Here is an 18,341-nt window from a genome sequence, read left to right as displayed (position 1 = left end):
GCCCGTCAGGCCAGTGTGGCAGGCCAACAGCTGGGTAGCAGCCCTCACCGGGCTAACTCTGCAATGGAAGACTTAAGAAGATACATACAAAATAAAAAGGGGTAAGGCCTTCCAAATCATGAAAACTTCTAACATGACACTAGCAATAGTATCTGTGCAAAGAAACAGAGTAACATGAGAAACGGCTTATAAAAGGTGCTGCCATGACCTGGTACTTCAGACAAAATGGTACAGGCCCTCATTAAATGGTACTCGCCCAGAGAAGCTGTGGATGCCCCATCCCTGGAGGTGTTCAAGACCAGGCTGGACGAGGTCTCTTACAAACATCTTATTGTGTCTGTAACAAGCAGTATTTTCACACTGTTACCTTCCTCTCTCCTTTGACTGGATAAAGAGATAAGAAAAAAAAAACAAAAAACTACGAAGACCGATGCCCAGGGAACCCTCATAAATTTACTTCCTGTCAGTCCAACAAATGAGACCCCCCTGGGAAGCGATGAGAAGGAGCCTCCTCACAACAGCCTGACTATCGAAAGTCACTTCTCTCATGAAGTACTCTAATTTCTCAGGGCCGAGTATCATGATAATATGAAAGCATCGTAATAGTTTGAGCACTGTGAATTACTTTTGTAACATTGGATGTGTGGGGCATGTTTCCGGCATGCTGGTTCCTGATGATGCTGTTTGCATGTCTGTATTACTTCAGAATTACCCTGAGTCTGAAAGATTCACGTGCTGTACAAACTCAGTTTCAGAACAGAAATGTGATTCTCCAGACATCAAATTTCAGGCAGTCACTGCATCCATCATAATTTTAGCAAGCTGGCTTTATCACTGCCCAAAGTTGCATCCTATTCCTCAGAAATATAATGTATGTTATCTGGTACAGTCCTACCCAGTATTTCCAAAATCTTGTAGAAATAAGCAGCTCATTAATTCTTTCCTTCAGGGATTGCCATATGTCTACAGTACTTCAGTACTGATGGCATTTCTGCCAAGTTCCATATTTCCTTTCACAGTTTCATTTTTGCAGTTTTCAGACTATAAACATTTTGCAGCAATCCACGTGTAAAGGCATCCTACATAATCTGAGGTGATATCTCCTGCTCATTTTGTTTCTTTACAGCCTCCCTAGAGGTTCTGAGGCAGCACTTTTGCACGCAAGTAGCAAAGCTAACCTCGCATTTATCCATCTCCTAACCCTAAAAAAGAAACTGCCCTTAAAAACATGTTTTATTTCAGCTGTATCCTTGAAACCCCAAACTCTGTGAAACTAGAATGAACTAGTGTAAATCAAACAGTGTTCCTACCACTTAGACCCGCCCTGCAACCCTTTCCAATCAGGGAATCTAAAATTACCATATTTACAGCATCTGCAGCAGAGCCAAGTACAAAACAAGATGAATAGCTGTGACGCACAAGGCAGAGTGTGGAAGTATGCAGCTGGGCCTGCAAACAATATAGGCACTCGGCACTAAAGTCCATCTAATGCTTTTCACAGACCAGAGTGACTAAAAGGGGAAGGGGGGGAGGGAGGGGAAGAGAAATTCCAGGAAGATGAGTGAAAACAGCAGAAATCCCAGGCTGCTTCACTAATGGGTAATTGAAATGACTCACAAAAGGTCTAGTAGGGAATTCAATTAATTAGGGACGTGACTGCACCGAGGGGAGGAGGGAAAGAAAAGAATGCTGGCGATACAAGAAAATCACTCCTCTCCATTCACTTAAAAAAGGGCCTGGAAGAAAACCTCAAGGGAGGAAAAAGCCAAGTTTTTCAAGGCAGGGCCTCTACCCCTTCTTATGCACAGAAAAAAAGCCACAGTCAAACTTCCTTGGCTTCAGGGGAGGAGAAAAGGACAAATAAGTATATCCCTCTTCCTCCCCTCCTTCTCTTTCTAATGAAAAGGAAGGAAAAAAATAAAATTGGGTATATTAATTACGTCACCGTTAAGACAATTGGTAACAAGCAACTATGAGGACAAGAAAGAGGAATGATGCAGGATAGCTTAATACAGTGCTGGTAAATAGCATCTGTCTCATCGTAGCTGCACTGTTTATTCCATGTGCCAATGAGAAGAGGGAGATAGGAGGCAGTGGGAAGATGAATAAACGAGAAAAAAATGGGGACAGATGAAGGAAAAAATGCAATGTGAGAAAGCAGTGAGAAACAGGAATGGAGACAGGCAAAAGGACTGGAATTAACAAAAGAAGGGAGTAAAGAATGGAAAAGGAGTGGATGGAGAGAAGATGAAGGGAAGGGAATGTATTAGAGAAACAGGAGAGGGAAAACCTCTGAAGGAGAAGAGGAGCAGATGTGGGAAGGGTCAGAGAAAGAACGAGAAGTTTCACAATCAGTCAGCAGTTAGAACTTGCTGTGATGGGTACATGGTAACAGCGATGTTGATTCAGCAACCATATATTGACAAATACTGCTTCTAACCAAGCCTCAGAGACTAAATTTACACTAGTGCTAGTTTAGAAATCCCCAAGAATGTGCAACCTAAACTTCCAGGCCCACAACCGACGATCGTTACTGGTAGTGGAACAACTGGCCTAGATATAACAACCAGGGGCAAGCGTTCATTCATGGGATTGAAAATAGGATCTGCAATCATTTAGGATAAAGTTACCACAGCTTGAAACGTAGCTCTTGTTAATTCCAACTCCAGGCTATTGCTGGCAGGCTGGCTGTTCAATTGCTTTATACAAAAGAACCTCACGGTCATTGTTTACCTTCGTGAATCATGATGAGATCTAACAAAAAGTACTTCTTAGGCTCTATCGGGTTCAGCACTGAATGCCTTCTGAAGGCTTAGATATGCTCTCACGCTCAAGGATCAAGATACTATCGCTGTGAAAGGTTGGCAAAGTTTGCAGTATGCTGCGTGTTTGGGCAATATCTGAGTATTTTTGTTCCCAGGGCTGTCAATCTGACATCTAAGCAAGAAAACATATAAATCAAACCAATAATGTCAGCTCCACTGTTAAAAGTTTCAGAAGACCAAAAGATTTTTTATAAGCTTTATTTACTGGAACAGGGCAATGAAGATCTGGCACTGACCAAGAAAATAATTCTTATGTAGTTAAGATATACCAGACCAGGATGAAAAATGCAGTATTTAGCTAACGAGAACCAGTGTACAAATACTGATTCAAATACAATTATCTTCATACCAGTCTGTGAATACACTGGTGTCCAGACAAAGAAATTCCTTAAATATAACTACATCTAGTCTTTCACGGTTTTTAAGTTAGATTCATGCAAAAGTGAGCATACAGAAATTCCTAGCTGGTTCTGAGCCGACCTTCCAACACAAGAGTAAGGAGTGCCATGCCATTGGAGGAATCATCTCCCAGAAGAGGTATAAAGTTGAGATCCAAATTCCTACACCTGGTTTAAGAAAAGAGCCCTTGGAAGTTCTGCAAACACATTATTGTTAGTGCTCTGGACAAACGTAAATGCATTGTCATTTCTACCAGCTGGGCAGCTAGATTCTATGGAAAAGGACTGCAAACAGTGTGCATTCAGTGCCTAGGTGCCTATGCAACAATGCAATTGTCATACAAGAATTACAATACAGCTATAAAATGTCAGTTAAGTCAGGCAATCCCAATAGCAAATTCAAGCTGGGCAGCCAAAGCACCACTTGACACAGTACTTTATTCTGCTTCAAAGCTCCATTCTTTTCAAATTGTCTCTAACATGTCTAATGAAAAAGGCAGTCCAATGTGCTCAGAAGGTCATCGGTTTCTACCCGGAGCACCTCCAAAATTTAACAGGGCCTTGATTCCATTGCCAGTGTAATTTTGTTCTTTTTACTGGGTCTCGATCAAGTTGCATTCATGAGAACTGCAGGCTAGGTCAACATGTACCTTGAGGCTGTCTGGATTCTGTTAAGCCAGGCTTTTTGACCAGATCCTCTTCTCCCTCTTACAAAACACTCAGCAGAAAAATAAAATAAAATCTCTCTCTTCTACAAAATTAAAATAGTTAAAATAAATTCCTTTTATCTCTCTAATTAAGTACCATCCTGTATTTAGTCAGTTGACAGCACCAAAGAATGATTTTTCTGTATTCCACAATATCATCCTCCCTCCCTGGATCTATTCAAAGCCTCTTGTACATATTTAATCACTCCTAGCCAGGCCTGGCTAATGAAATGCAGGGCCTTGCCCTGACCTGACCTTGCTATTTCTATTTTGGCTCAGCACATCCTCTGCTAGTTGGTTAAAAAAAAAAAAAAAAAAAAGTTGTTTCTCTCCTCTCTTGGACTTAAAGGTCCTGTTACTGGCAGGGGGTATGGTCAAGGACACTGCTGAATACAGAATGAATGACTGAATGATTGTGAACACTGATTTGCAAAACTCCTGCAAGCCCAGAAAGGACCACAACAACTTAAGCACAAAGTTTTTTTTCCCCCTTTTTCTCTTTGGCTGGCAAGGACTGGTGGTCACTGTCCAACTACAGTGAATGGCTTATGGCTAGAAAATTCTGTAAGAAAAATGGACTGCTCAAATTGTTTGCAGCACTCTTTCATAAAGCACTGGTATTCATTCTATGGTTTTGGGCAGTTATTGTAACTAGAGATGTTCTTGGTTTCCCCCTTCTGCCCTTTCTATTTGCCAATACTGCAATTTAAAATCTATTTTCCCTTTCTGAGAGCTCATAAAGAAGTGTGATCCCATTTATGACCACTTAGGAAACACTGGATATTGGGTTAGCCCTTTTGTCACATGATGTTGGTTGTAGGAATTCATCAACATGCCAATCAGAAGTCAGAAGTGTTTCCAGTGTACAACTGAACAACATTTACATGACGATTCATGTGGGCTCTTTAAGCTGAGTTTGTTTTCAAATGGTTTATGATTTTGTTGGCCATGAGTTTTGGTGTTGTTTGACATACTGAGTTGCTGGACGAACCATAAACCACATTTGAAGTCAGAAAGGGCATGGGACATCTTTTTATTCTTTGCGTGTAAGCAGTGCCTTACATTGTGGGGCTCTGGATACTGAATAGGGGTCCCAGATGTTATTACCAAACAACCAACAACAGCACAAAGTTCTGTAGGTAGTCTGTCAGAAAAATCAGGCTCAGTAGCTCAATTCTTCGTTGTTCCTCCAATTATATATCAATGGAGTCAAGCCAGAGAAAACAGTGGTAAATAAGATGAAGATGCCTTTAGCTAGCTATCCAAAAATAATGCCCTATGTCCTGTGGGGCACTGTCAGCTAAGGACCAGGGACATATATCACATTTCTAATGGCCAGAATCAGTTTAACAGGTCCTTATGAGCTCTTCTGCATGCACTGGTACTGAGATAAAGAGAGTTAGATCTCCATTTATACATCCAGTCTTTTGTCAGCTCAACTAAAACAAACAGGTTCAAGTTGCGACATCCTGTTGAATAGAAGCAAGCAGGACTTTAAGGCACTGCTTGAAAGAAGAAATGCTAAAATCATGTTTGCAGTCAGCAGAGTCAAATAATACAGCTGTGTCGCCTTCCTCCTAATGCTGTTTATCATGTTCTTTTGTAGTCTGGTTTTCTACACAGACAACACTTTTGCAATCGCTTTCTGTATCCCAGTCTATATAACCTTTTCAGCCATTGATTGCTTTCAGCCAAGTCTGAAAAAAGGTAGGGGTCCTCAAACATCTGTGAGGTCACAGAAATTGAGTGAAAATAGATGGCTGAGTAGAGAAGAGAGTTCCTGTAGATGTTATTAGACTGCCTGAAATCCAGAGAGAGGACTTCTCAGTATGCCAAGTGCAGCAGAATTTGTAGATGTAGTCAACCAACCACAAAGTACAGGTCTGTACAGATTTCTGACTTCCTTTAGTCGATGCCCTGTGGGGTTAGATGAGCACCAGAACTAATGCAGAAGTTGGCCTTCAGTTGGCCATCTGCTGGTGACCATAAGTTGTGAGATCAGCAGTAGTGAAACCTGACTATGGCCTTATGAGGCCCCAGTCAAACGTCTGCACTTGCTAGGCCTCACCCAGCAGGAGAGCTCCTTGGTGGCATGCACCAGGCAACGAACACTACTTAGGCCAACTCTAAGCAAGTGCCAAACTGTCATTAAACCAAAGGCAAAGGCAACATTCAGCCACTTTTTTCCCCTCTGCCACCTTTCCAAGCAGATTTTTGACCTACCCTAGGACCCAGCCCCACTGCAGTTGTACAAAATGGAGTGAAACACACAACACGTTGTAGAACAAGTACTCTCAGATTAACTGTGTCCTTTTTTTTTTTTTTCCTTTTTTGGTGTGTGTGTGTGTATTACACAGCCTGCTGCGGGCATTTTTGTCATGATTTTACGCTACAGACATCGATATTTTTAAGAGCTGAATCTCTCTTCATAGGCTGTTCCTGAAGTTTGGCACAGTTGGAGAATGCTACCTTGGGGTGCTCCTTCCCTGTGAGCTCTGACGGGATGTTGCAGTTAAGCCACATCCACAGAGCTAAAACCACAGAATTTAAAAACAGCTGTGAAATCCAAGTGTGTCTGATCTGCCTTGGTGTTTGGCCTGTCTCTGTGGAGCCAAATTTGTTTAACTCAAAAATATGAGTTAGCACAATTCACTAGACGAGGCAAAAGCATTTTTGGAAGATTTTTTTCAACCCACTTGTAACAAACAAATTTGGGCCACTACCTACACATGCCAGAAAAAATGTTTATCTTGCTTAGCCAAAATTGAGCAAAATAGATTTTTTTGGCAGCATGGACAAAGCTTTAGGCCTGACTTTTTAAGGTCCCCTCCTAATTCCAGTTTTCCATTCCCCACCCTTCAGAGTTCCTCAGAAGATTCTCTGTCCTTGATGGCCTTTCAGTTTGGGTACTGTCATTTTATTTTTTTCCCCTTATGTTCTTCACTTTCCGTTAGCCTTCTTTTGCATTTGCTTTCTTTCTATATGGTTTAATGGAAACATACTAAAAAACCTCATATCTCTGACATTCCTACCCTTTGTTTTCCCAAGTACCCTCCCCTAGCCAAGGGTATACCTTGATACATCTTGATTAAACTTACAACGTATTAAAGGACTGGGAAACAGGAATCTTACCAGTGGCCTAAGACCACCATTCTAAAAAGCATAAGGAAAATTTTATTTATTTAAGTCTTACCAATGCATATATATCTAAAATATACACATATACATACAGATTGATAGATATATTTTAATATCCTTGCCACTTCGTTAAAAACTAGCACAGAAAAGATACCCAAAGAAAAACAGACTGAAGCGAGAGTTTTGAGCAAGACAACTTCAGAAGGAGAGGAAAACAGACAGACTCAATAGTTTAACAAGGAACACTGGATTATATGTTTTCCAGATACACTGGGCTTCCTACTAATACTACAGACTTCATATATTGTCTGTATAATAGATGTCAAAATTCCTAGGTATTTAGCATGAACAGCACGATCAATTTATAAGACAGTTTAGACTCAAAAAAGTCAACAGGGAAACTTTCACCGTTCCATCTAGAACTTTCTGAAATTTTATTTGAGTCTTTTAAATACAGGAACTCAAATTTCTACTGAGTCTCACACCATTCACGGTAAGCACTGAATAGTTTTGTATGCATTCCCAAGGTTAATCAGACTAACTTATTAGTACTAAGTAATTTTCTGCAGAATATGTTTCCTAAAAATTGTCTCACCATCTCCAGAGATATTAAATCACAGTGGTAACCAGTTGTCTTGAGGATGACAAGAAGCTATTCTGCACAAGCAGTTGTTCAAGACAGACTCCCCAGTGAATTCTTATTCTAAGAGTTTGTATCTGCATGTTTTAGTAAGCGCCTCCAACTATTGCCTCAGATTTACTTTTCGGAATATATGAGCACTTGAAAACAGTTCATGATAAACATGTCAAGGGCCCATTTTATCATTTTTTAATTGAAAGCAGGTCACTAAAACAAATTTGTCCATGCTGGGAATGCAAAAGCATTTGGGAGGGATATGACAAGCCATTCAAGCAACACTGAATGTTCAAATTATACTTAAAAGCTTTATATGCAATACTGACCAGAACAAAACCTCTGCTTAGGCAACCTCTCTGCATACTTCACAGTCACATCAGTATTGGCTCCCAAATACAAAATATATGCACATACTATGTTAGTAAGTGATCAACAACAACTACTGATATTCATCACAGGCTTACAAAATACCATGAAAAGCTACATGATATCTAAAATGTTAATCACTCCTCCTCACTCCTCCTTGTCATATATGTTACAATGAGATCTGAGTTCTAGTGGGGTCAGAAATCACATGGTGTATTAAGGCCTGAAGAAGAATTCTGAAGATTTTAACTGTTTTGACCATGAGCAGAAATGGGCAGAAAAAAAAAAAAAAAGTTGATGAGTCTGGGCCACAGAGGAATAGAACTTCCTAGTCAAGGAAAAAAAGAATGATTTAAGTGATAAATGCGCTAAAGCAAATTCTTTACTTTTCTCATCCTACCAAGTAGATCACACCATTACCCTGTTTTGGGAATCCGATGAAAAATGACAATATTAGCTATTTTATTTAAGAAGAGAGTCTTTGCAGGGGTTCATGTAACTCCATTCATGTTGTTAATCTCTATATTAAAAGGCCAGAAATAATATGTTCCATTAAAGAATGGAAAGAAATTATTTCTCTTCACGCTAGTTTCTTCTTTCTGATATAGCCCAGATTTAAATGCACACTTATTAGGTGAGAACTCTGTTGTCCATTACCAATTCCTGAAAACTTCAATGTGTTTTCATTTCTGTATAGCCAATAGTAAATAGTTTTGCTTAGTAAAATAGTAAAAATAGTTTTGCTTAGTAAAAGCAAAAGCAATATCCAAGCCAATCCCCATCCTTCAGAAGACTCTACAGAGCACACAGATGACATCCTATACTGGGGTAATATATTTCATTAGACGATAAATGAAGAGAGATTTTAGATGGTATGTAGGGATGTAATATTAACATCAAATACATTCCAACTCCCTTATCTAATCTAATGCGCCATTTAGCAGCTGATATATCAGGTCAAGTCTTTGAATCAGTTTCGTGCCAGGGAGTAAATGATGCCTAATATTTAAATAACCATCCTTTTGACAAAGATGAACTTGATCAGTAATAAAGATTGTTTCCAATCAATGATCTTCAAAAGGTCTCTTCTGTTTCTTTCCAGATGACTACACAAAATATCACAGTACATAAAATATCTTGGCCTAATCTGCTGCCACTTGTTTCCTTCTTTGCCATTATTTCTTGAGCTTTATGAGGTACTTTTGTAACTGTTTGGGGCCTAGAAAAGGCATGCTCTCGCTTTCATATGGAAACTGTAAGCACTTGCATCGTTCCCCTGCCAGAACACACACATACGCACAAGCTGGCACATTCTTCTAATTACAAAAGTTTTAAAAAAAATCACTGCTGTAATATTAATAGCAAATACATTCTGGTTCATGTCTGGTTACACTCAGGTGAACACTGATAAGTCATGTGTGAGGTTCTCATACGCAGCTCTGCCACCACAACACCAATCCTAACATGCCTCAGCCTCTTTCTGACCTTGCCATACACCTCAGTCCTGAATAGACTCTTGCTGTTCCACTCCAGCATTAACATCTGCAGTAATCAGCTTCACAGAAGGGGCTTTAGCCTAAAGGAACAATATCATCTCAAAAGTAACGATGAAGACTGCTGCCTCAAGATGCCACCGCTGTGTGGCCCTGTTTTAACTTTCCCCTCCTTGGCCTGGGACAGATTACCTGAGACAAAGGGGTACGGCACAGCAGAGCTGTGCTCTGCAATCACATTCATCCTTCAGTGAAATTAGGCTGCATCACTGTCAGAACCTTAGTTTCTGCACTCATAGCTTGGGAGAGAAATGCTCAAAAGCAACAAACACACAGCAGTGGGAAAGCTATGCTGTATAACTCCTAATTTGTAAGTCAAATTGAATTGTATCACTGGAATTGCAAGCACCGAAGGGCCCCCTAACCGGGGTTTGTTCTTGCTGCACCACATTCAGGTCTTTACAGAAAGCAGCTGCCATCCCACATGGCACTTTGGGCCAAACTGAGATGCCTGCCCAGAGGCAAGCAGCCACCCTTGAGCACGCGGCCTCTGCCCCGGCCCCAGCGGCGTGAGGCGAGCTAAAGGAAAAGCGGGCACTGCGCTCGGGGCGCCTGTCCTCTCCTCTGGCACAGGCAGAACTACTGTTCTTTTTAAAAATCCCCTGCTCTTAGTAAGGTTTGTTTTTCTAACTGGTTCCCAGAAACCTCTAGGGGGTTCCAAGCCCAGAAAAGTAATTACTGCATTACTTTGGCCACAGACACAATATCAACCTTGTTAGACTTGGCCTGTGGAGACAGCCAAACACCTGCTGCTGCAGCATTTATTTGATAAGCTTCATGGTTCGCTAACATAAACCTGATCCTGCTGACCTGCAGGAGGATGAAAAGGAGAGGGGGGGAAAGGGTGGAGCAGGTAGGCAATCTCACGGCCCGCCGGCCCAGCAGCTTTGCAGACCTCTCTCCCAGCAAGCTCCCATTTCTCTTTGCTTTCTTGTTTCCTGGTGAGAGCTTCAGAGAATTGGTTTTCCCCCTGCAGTTATGCAAGCAGATGTGGAAGGGGCTAGGATTCCCATGCCTTATGACGGATTAACTGACAAGCACGGGATCAATACAGGAATTGTTCTAGGTCTGGCCGCATCTGTAGCCTTCCGAAGCAGACAGAATAGCTGCACACACTCTCGTTGGCATGGTGGTGTGCACTGAAAGGCTGGCTTAGTACCAAAGTCCATTAGTTAACAGCAAGGGGGGAAGGAAGGGCTGCAAATCAGTCAAGTCAACAGATAAAAGCCTGGGGAGAAAAGCAGATGTAGAAATAGAAACTTGATTTTTATTCCTCAAATGATGCACTTTTCTCGTCTAGGACAAAAAAAGAAAGAGGGGGTGGGAGGGAAATGAAACAAGGTTTTGTCCGAAACAGGACTGTCTCCTCCAATGGATACTGCCAAGGAAAGAAAAAAAAAAGAAGAGCCAGGGGACTTGGGAGGAAGGAGAAAATAATCTTCCTAACTCTGGCGCTTGGTATCAGGAAAGAAACACTTCTGACAGGCTAGCTTGGTCTCCTCTACGCCTCACCTTTTCTCTAGGTAGAGGGAATCAAAGGTGGACTATGCAGAAAACCAGGAAAGTACATGTCCACGTATCTGCTAGTTGTCATTCAGAGGGAAAGGGTTTGACTTCAGGACAGTGAGTTTTCTAGTGCATCTCTGTCTATGTATGTTGATAGTGTGTCTTGGAGATATACAATGTGATTCACCCACTTGAGAGACGGTAAGAAGCAGATGAATCACTCTGGATGACATCAGAGCCAGCCCAAACATTTATTCAAACTTGGCAAAAATCTGAACACTAAACATCTGAACATGTGTGGAATTGTCTACACGATCATATTCCACCTTATTTCACCTCCTTCTGCTGGCTCAGAACTTCAGGAACTTTATCTCCTGATGGTGAAAAAAGCTGTGAAAATGTAAATAATATGCCACAAGACATTTTCTGTATAGATCCAACCCAAATCAAAGCAAAAATCTTGAAAGAAAACTTTTCTTGTAGACTCCCAGGCCCAGCTTTGCAGGTATGTGAAATTCAGCTATCACATGATAAACATCTGAAATTTTGGGCTAGTACCAATATTCTACTTTTGTATTCACCCTTCACTGTACAGGATCCACAGCATCAAAGCAAAATGCTAAGTACACTCAGAAAAACAGCACTTCTGGATTCTCAGAGCTCTAGCGCAGCCAACTGTCCTTCAATTTCTGCCTTTATTGATGGGCCTGTTTCTCTCCAAACAATATGCTTTTTTAGAGGCAGTAATTAAGGACGAGAAACAAATAACCTGATAATATAAGGAAACTCTTGTGGAAGGTATTGCAAGAAGACAGAGAGTATAAGCGAATTTGAACCATGCTAAGAAGCCTATATTGTTTGGAAGCCTGTGGGTACGGAAGGCCCACAAGTGCTGCCCACCGTGAAAGTCTTGAGAGCAATGAATGATGTGTCCAACTCCTGGAAAATGCACCAGAGTAAGCCATCTTAGTTTTCTTAAAAATGGCTTATGACTGAAGCCAGTAACTTCATTCTTTATCCACCATTTTGCATGAGGATAACAGAAATGACTCAAAATGCATTGTTCACCCACCAGACAGTGGTGATAAAGAACAACTCATGGCCTATTCCCCAAGAGCTACGAGAGACCAGCAGCAAAACTCCTATGCTAAGGACAACTTCACTGCTTGAAGCCCTCTATATAATAACACCATCTCACTTCAGAAAAAATTATGCCGCATACAAAGTATTGCAATGACTACAAAAGGTCCTCCTAATGGTAATTCTGAAAAAAACAACAACACACACACACAAAAAAAAACAAAACCACCCATGTCATATTACAGAATGTTCCTCTACAGTATTCTGCCTTTTATTCACAAACCTTTTTACTGAAGTTTTGTACACGGTTTCCCCAAAGCATTGTACATGCAGAAGCTCCCTGAAGAACAGATGTTTCATGGTAAAAAAACTGGTATAGTAGCAGGAATAGTTTTAAATAAAGTCAAATAAGTCTGACGGTGGCTGGGGTGATGGTTACCACATGAGAATCAGCACCCAGGGAGCTTGACCTGGTAGATCAGCAGAGCACTCTGAAACCACACATAAGTTTGAAACACAGCAAGGCAAATGAGAAACAATGACAGCCGTGCAGCTCACTCAGAGCATCCCCAAGAGAACAGCCATATGCCGACAACAAACACTGCAGCCGAAAGGAACCAAAATTGTACAACAGATTCTTAAAATAAATCCTCCCAACAGGCCCTGCTTCCTGTTCTGTTAACAGCCACCCGACCAGAGGAATGGAGCTCACTCTGACTCACATAAAGGCAAGTTTGCACAAGGGCACTGAGCTGCGTGTGTGACTGCACATGCTCTTGTGCAGCCAGCTAAAGGACCACGAGAAGAACACAAAAGCAGGATGTCTCTCTCGACATTTTCTTGTAGGTGAAAACTGGAAAATCGTGACCTTTTTCCTCTCTACGGGTAAAATATCAGCAAAGGTGTTGCAGGCCCTTAATAGTGCAAGGGTAACTAGAACTTAGTCTAGTGCAGGTACTCAGAGGTAACACATCCCATCTGCTAGGTCACATCCCTGGGAACCTCCAGGATCAAGACCTTACTGATGTCCTATTTTGTGTGACAGAGAAGGATCAAATTGGTTGAGAGTAGAATATCAAGGTAAAAATTTTTTCATGGAATATTGTACTGTCAAATATCTCTTCTTCAAAAGCATCTTTCTAGCTTTACGGTTGTGAAGACAACTTTAACCTTGTGACCCCAGAGTAAGCAATATAGTAAGTTGTCTGACTTTGCAATCGCACTAAAACAGGTTTCTCAAAAATAACTTCCCCATCATAGCTTTATGCCTTGAAATGACTGTCTGAACCCATCCTTCTCCCCAGAGGTTTTTGTTTGAACAAACGTGGTTTCTTCAGCTTTGAATCAATGGAAGAAAGAGACTGTGGCTTTTCAATATGGGCTGGATTAAAACCTATTGAAACTAGTAGATCTCACACTACACTTCCTTTCAAGCTAAATAAGGCAACAGTTAAATACCTCTTTGTTTAACAATTGCTAAAAACAAAAGACTGCAAAAAAAGCACAGGCTGAGCAGGGTCTGGACCTCACAAGACAAAGGGAATCACGGGAACAGATGCCCCAAATGTGGAGATTAATGCAAAGAACATGGCAGCTCTGCTCTGAGAGGAGCAGAACTGATGAACCCCAACCAATTGCCTAGGAGAGTTGAGGTGAGGATGAGTATGGTATCCCTTTCAACATATGAAGATCCTAATGTGTCTGACTATAAACCAATGTTAAATAGACCCTTTTTTACTACATTAAACTACTGTAGTTATTTCTTTGGTATTTTGTTAGCTGTCACTCAAAGCAAGTAGAACACTAAAAGCATCAAGTTGGTTTTTTTTTTTTTTTAAAGAATACCAATAACAGGTTTCTTCTTAAAGAAAACCATCCAAAATGGGTTTATTCTCTCAAATTACTGATAGGTAATCTTAACCCTTAAAATAAAACTCTGAACCCCATTAAGCAGATGGATAGGATTTCAGCTCATCCTTTAACCACACCTTATTACTGGCCAAGTTCTAGATGGCTAATTACTTCCAGTTGTTTCTGAATAGACCTTTAACTACCTCTGTTGGAGTCCTCAGTATCTAATGCTCTTTGGAGAGACAGGAGGAAGCAATCTGACTAAACATTAGACAAATAAGACTTACTGACTATTAGAATAAAAGCAAAAGAACAAAACAAAGTAACTTAAAAGGACAGTAGGTCAGTTTGTTTATAAGTGTGTTTGAGGAAGGCCTAAGAGAAAGTGGAAGAACCTCACAGTATCCAAAAGGCTTTGGGTCATTTTTTTTCAGCCATATCATGCCTCAAGTTTTGGCAATAAAAAATACAGGCAGGAACTGCTAAGACGATTTCCAGTAGTTCAATTTCATATTAAATAGTTTCACAGCACTGGCACATCATTGATTTATCCTTGACTTATCCTTAAAAACAGTCTAACTCCCCAAAGCTCCGTAGCATCTCTGCTCTGCTTACAGAGCACCTTAGTGGGTCCTGAGGGGAGGTACAGCATGTGGTCAGGAGGAGGAAGGACTACACGAGAATCCCATGAGATAACCTAGGTCCTGCTCAACCTAGTCTCCAGATGAGCTGTTACTGATGTGGTAAATTATTTAAGTCAAGCAAACTGTAAAGTATTATGTGAGTATTTAAAACTTTGATTCTTAAGCAGGAAAGCCAAGAAAATGCAAAATTTCACTTTGGAAAACTGTGCCCAGAGAAGGCAACGCAAGGCTTTCCAGATAACTGGGCAATACCTGGATTATCTACGTATGTATATATGGCCTTCAACAATGTAGAAATAGAGCATGCTACATATGTTGCTGAACATCTCGATCTCTGTAAATTAGAAAAGACGATTAAAAACAGGACATGAGAAAATCATTTGTCCACTATTACACAAAACTGGGTAACAATTAGCAGCTGAAGTCAGGTATCTTCTGACCACAGCCTAAAAACTGTATTTCCTCTGATATTACTCATTCATAGGCCACATTTAAAAGAGCAGCGAACAACTGCTGCTGATGGTTGTGGTTCATTAGCCAGCCAGCAATAGATGTCCCACATACACTCATTTAGCGTAACACGTATTTGCACATGGGCTTGAAGTACTGTAAAACCATACACCCACAGATCCTGCCCCAGCTAACCCTCCCTCTCAAGGCCTGGTTCCACTCCCTCCTCCAGCCCACCATTAATCTCCCCATTTGCCTTTTAGCTTTGCTTAGATTACAAGTTATCGTCACTATGTACATGCAAACTGTAACCAAAGACTGTCTGTGCCTAACAATCACTCAAGTCATTTCCAGCTAATGATTTACTGTTTGCTTCACTTCCCCACCCACCGTCTGGCTTTTTTAGGGCAAAGACATAATTTCTTGTATGTTGCTAGAGGACTACCCGCACACCAATGGGGCAAAGAATGCAATAAAAAAGATTTAATAGCAAAGGGGATGAATAGAACATTCTAGTATTTCCCCTTTAGCAGAAAACAGAGTTTCCACTACGGTGGCAAAGTCTCCTATGCCCAGAACAAGCCAAGTACTGCCTTCTGACAACGCCGGGGAAGTACTTGTGGCGAGACAGACCCATCTCTCTGCTGATCCGATTCTTCAATGAGACAATTCACTGTCTGTTTCTGGGGAGGAATGAATGGAGGAGTTAGATCAATTATCCGAGAATCTTCAGGATACAATCTGACAGATGATGAAAGAACTCTAATATGTAATTGAAATACCCTGTACCAAAACATCCACATTAAACCTCTGTTGATTACACACAGGTCTGAGCTATCTCAGACCTTCAGAACAGGAATTGAGTTGTTTATCAGTGAAAGCCAAACTTCTAAAAAGCTGGCTGCCCACTACAGAGCCTTTGTGTTGGGTAAATTAGCTTCAGGAAAAGAATCAAAATGAATTAAAACCACATGGAGATCCTCTCCCTTTACCCCCCTTTTCCCCTTTCCTTTCGCTATATGAATCCCCTCACCAGGAGACAGAGGCCAGTTCAGTCTAATTTAGTCCAGTGTTTTTGTTTCCTAAAGTCTCAGTCTTGGGCTGAGTCCATTAATAGGCTGCAGCTGATTTTAATCTAGATGAACTCAAGACTTCTCTCTTCTTTGGTTTTAAAAAGATTACAAATTGTGTGTTATATAAATAGAGGGAAAAGGGGAAAAAAGAACCAGAACGAGTAAAAGATCTGCTCTCCATTAGCTGACCTGCTGAACAAGCCTGTGATTCAAATAAAGATGAGAAATGAGAGCTGTGGGGGGAAAAATACACAACTAAAAGCTCTAGTGATACTGTGCCCAGACACACTGGTAAGAGGAGATGCAGTAATGTCTGATAGCGACCATTACCATCTCGACAGCACAGGAGATAGTAATAAGGCTCCAAAAGTGGCAAACCAGATGCCTCTAAGACTGTTCTGATAATTTGCAGCATTCTTTCCCAGTTAAACGTAAAATCATGGTGATTAGCAATTGTGACCTCTTCGTATCTCTTTGGCATCCGGTGGAACAAGTTGGTCTTCTTACACAGGCTCCTTGTGGATATTTATCAGCATGGAAGACTGCCATGATACCCATGTGGACTGATTCAAGTGGGAGGTCTAAAAAGGGGTGCTGAGCTTCAAGAGAGTTGCCTCAGATCAGTGCTGAGGTACCTTGGGGGACAAGGCTATAGAAAAGGGGCATGGGTATGTTGTCCTCTAGAACAACCAGTTCTGGGCTCCTCAGGATAAGTGAAAGACAAAATGAAACCCATACCAAATGAAATGCAATACTGTTTTTTCTTTTGTCCAGAAAACACAGTCTAGAATAGCATTAACAAGTATGAAAAAGAAGAGTAAACTAGTCTGCTACAAAAGGTAAATGGGACAACTATTTTTGGTATGGTGCATCAGCTCAGAAGGCTTCCCACCATGGTAAAGAATGACAGAAGAAAATCACTTCCTTCTAGTGTTGTTTCTTGTGACCACAGTCGTATGCGACTGTCAATAAAGCTGTCAGTACTGCTACACACAAGTATTAATACGGATATGGTCAAAACACTTTTCATATTATTGGTATCAAACCCCTCTGCGTAGACATCTTTGTTTCTTTTCTTCCTGTCACACAGAAGGAAAGGAGAGGTGGGTGCTATAAGTCTCCATCTCAGAACAGGCAGGGTTTTTTTTGCGAGTGCAGATCTCCCAGCACCATTTTTAAAATTAATTTCCTTGTGTGCTTTTTTTCTTAAATAACACATTTAAATAGAGTGCTATGATACAATACTACTATGGATCTGAAAATTGAGAATGCCAATTGCCAATCTCAAAGTATTCTCATTTTAGGGGGAAGGGGTTGGGCTTTTTCTTTTTTTTTAATGTTAACTTGAATTCTCTGGCTACTCTATGTTACTGTGGCACTCTACAATAGTCACAGGACACTGTATTTCAAGCCTGGGTGAATTCATGATTTTAAAAATAATTATGGTAAGCTGCAAATTTGACCCTCATTTTTCTTGATGCTCAAAGTCAGAGGCTGATACATGAGAAGTTTCCTTTCAGAGGAATCTCATGAACAGCTCATACACAAGTGCTCTATTTAAAAACAGCCACTGAGGAGCAAAGTCAAGTGTGAAGGGACTACGACCAGCAAGGGAATAAAGTGCAACTTACTCACAGCACACTGCAGTCCCAGTTCTGCTAAAGAAGAGAATGGCAGCCACTTGGAAGAAGGAGAGTCCTTTACAGAGTTGTCTGTAAAAGAATTCTGTTACTCAACTCCAGCTGAGAAATACAGGTAAAAATCTACTTTCAATACACGAGAAAAAGAAAAAGAAAAGAAAAAAACAAAAGGGTTTTAATAACACGTGAGCAAGATTTTTAGTGAGTTGTACTTACAAACAAAACATCCCAAGAAACTGCAGTGTTTATGTTATTATAATTTTAAAATCTCCAAATAGCATTTGATCCCTCAGAGAATCCATTTCAGAGCTCCAGAAATGTTTTTGCTCTGTGTGCAAATGCTGACATTTTGGGAATCAAATGCATCTGTTTTAGACACACCAAGAGAGTATATACTTACATAAAATAAAAATCTCTGCTTTGCCATACAAATGAAATACGATAGACATAGTAAAAGTGCTAGTAATCAATAA

At 40.7% G+C, this 18,341-nt stretch overlaps 1 protein-coding gene across 11 annotated transcripts in view; it reads right to left on the bottom strand.

Moving 5' to 3' along the window:
- The window catches only part of RAD51B (RAD51 paralog B), a 379,242-nt gene that overhangs the window by 89,659 nt on the left and 271,242 nt on the right, over positions 1-18,341 (bottom strand). For 3 of the 11 annotated variants that reach the window (XM_035540069.2, XM_035540068.2, XM_050711367.1), the window contains exon 11: positions 17,860-17,940. The exons of 5 other annotated variants lie outside the window; for them this stretch is intronic. In XM_035540069.2, the coding sequence (XP_035395962.1) occupies positions 17,860-17,940 (81 nt within the window). Of the gene's footprint in view, positions 1-15,706; positions 15,839-17,859; positions 17,941-18,341 lie in introns of those variants that run through there. 3 more of the 11 variants (XR_007708436.1, XM_050711369.1, XM_035540070.2) reach the window with 2 other exon arrangements.

Source organism: Cygnus atratus, chromosome 5, assembly GCF_013377495.2.
Source record: "Cygnus atratus isolate AKBS03 ecotype Queensland, Australia chromosome 5, CAtr_DNAZoo_HiC_assembly, whole genome shotgun sequence".
Lineage (NCBI taxonomy): Eukaryota > Metazoa > Chordata > Aves > Anseriformes > Anatidae > Cygnus > Cygnus atratus.
The sequence above is the reverse complement of the archived record's forward strand: the minus strand, read 5'-3'. Positions and strand labels throughout refer to the sequence as shown.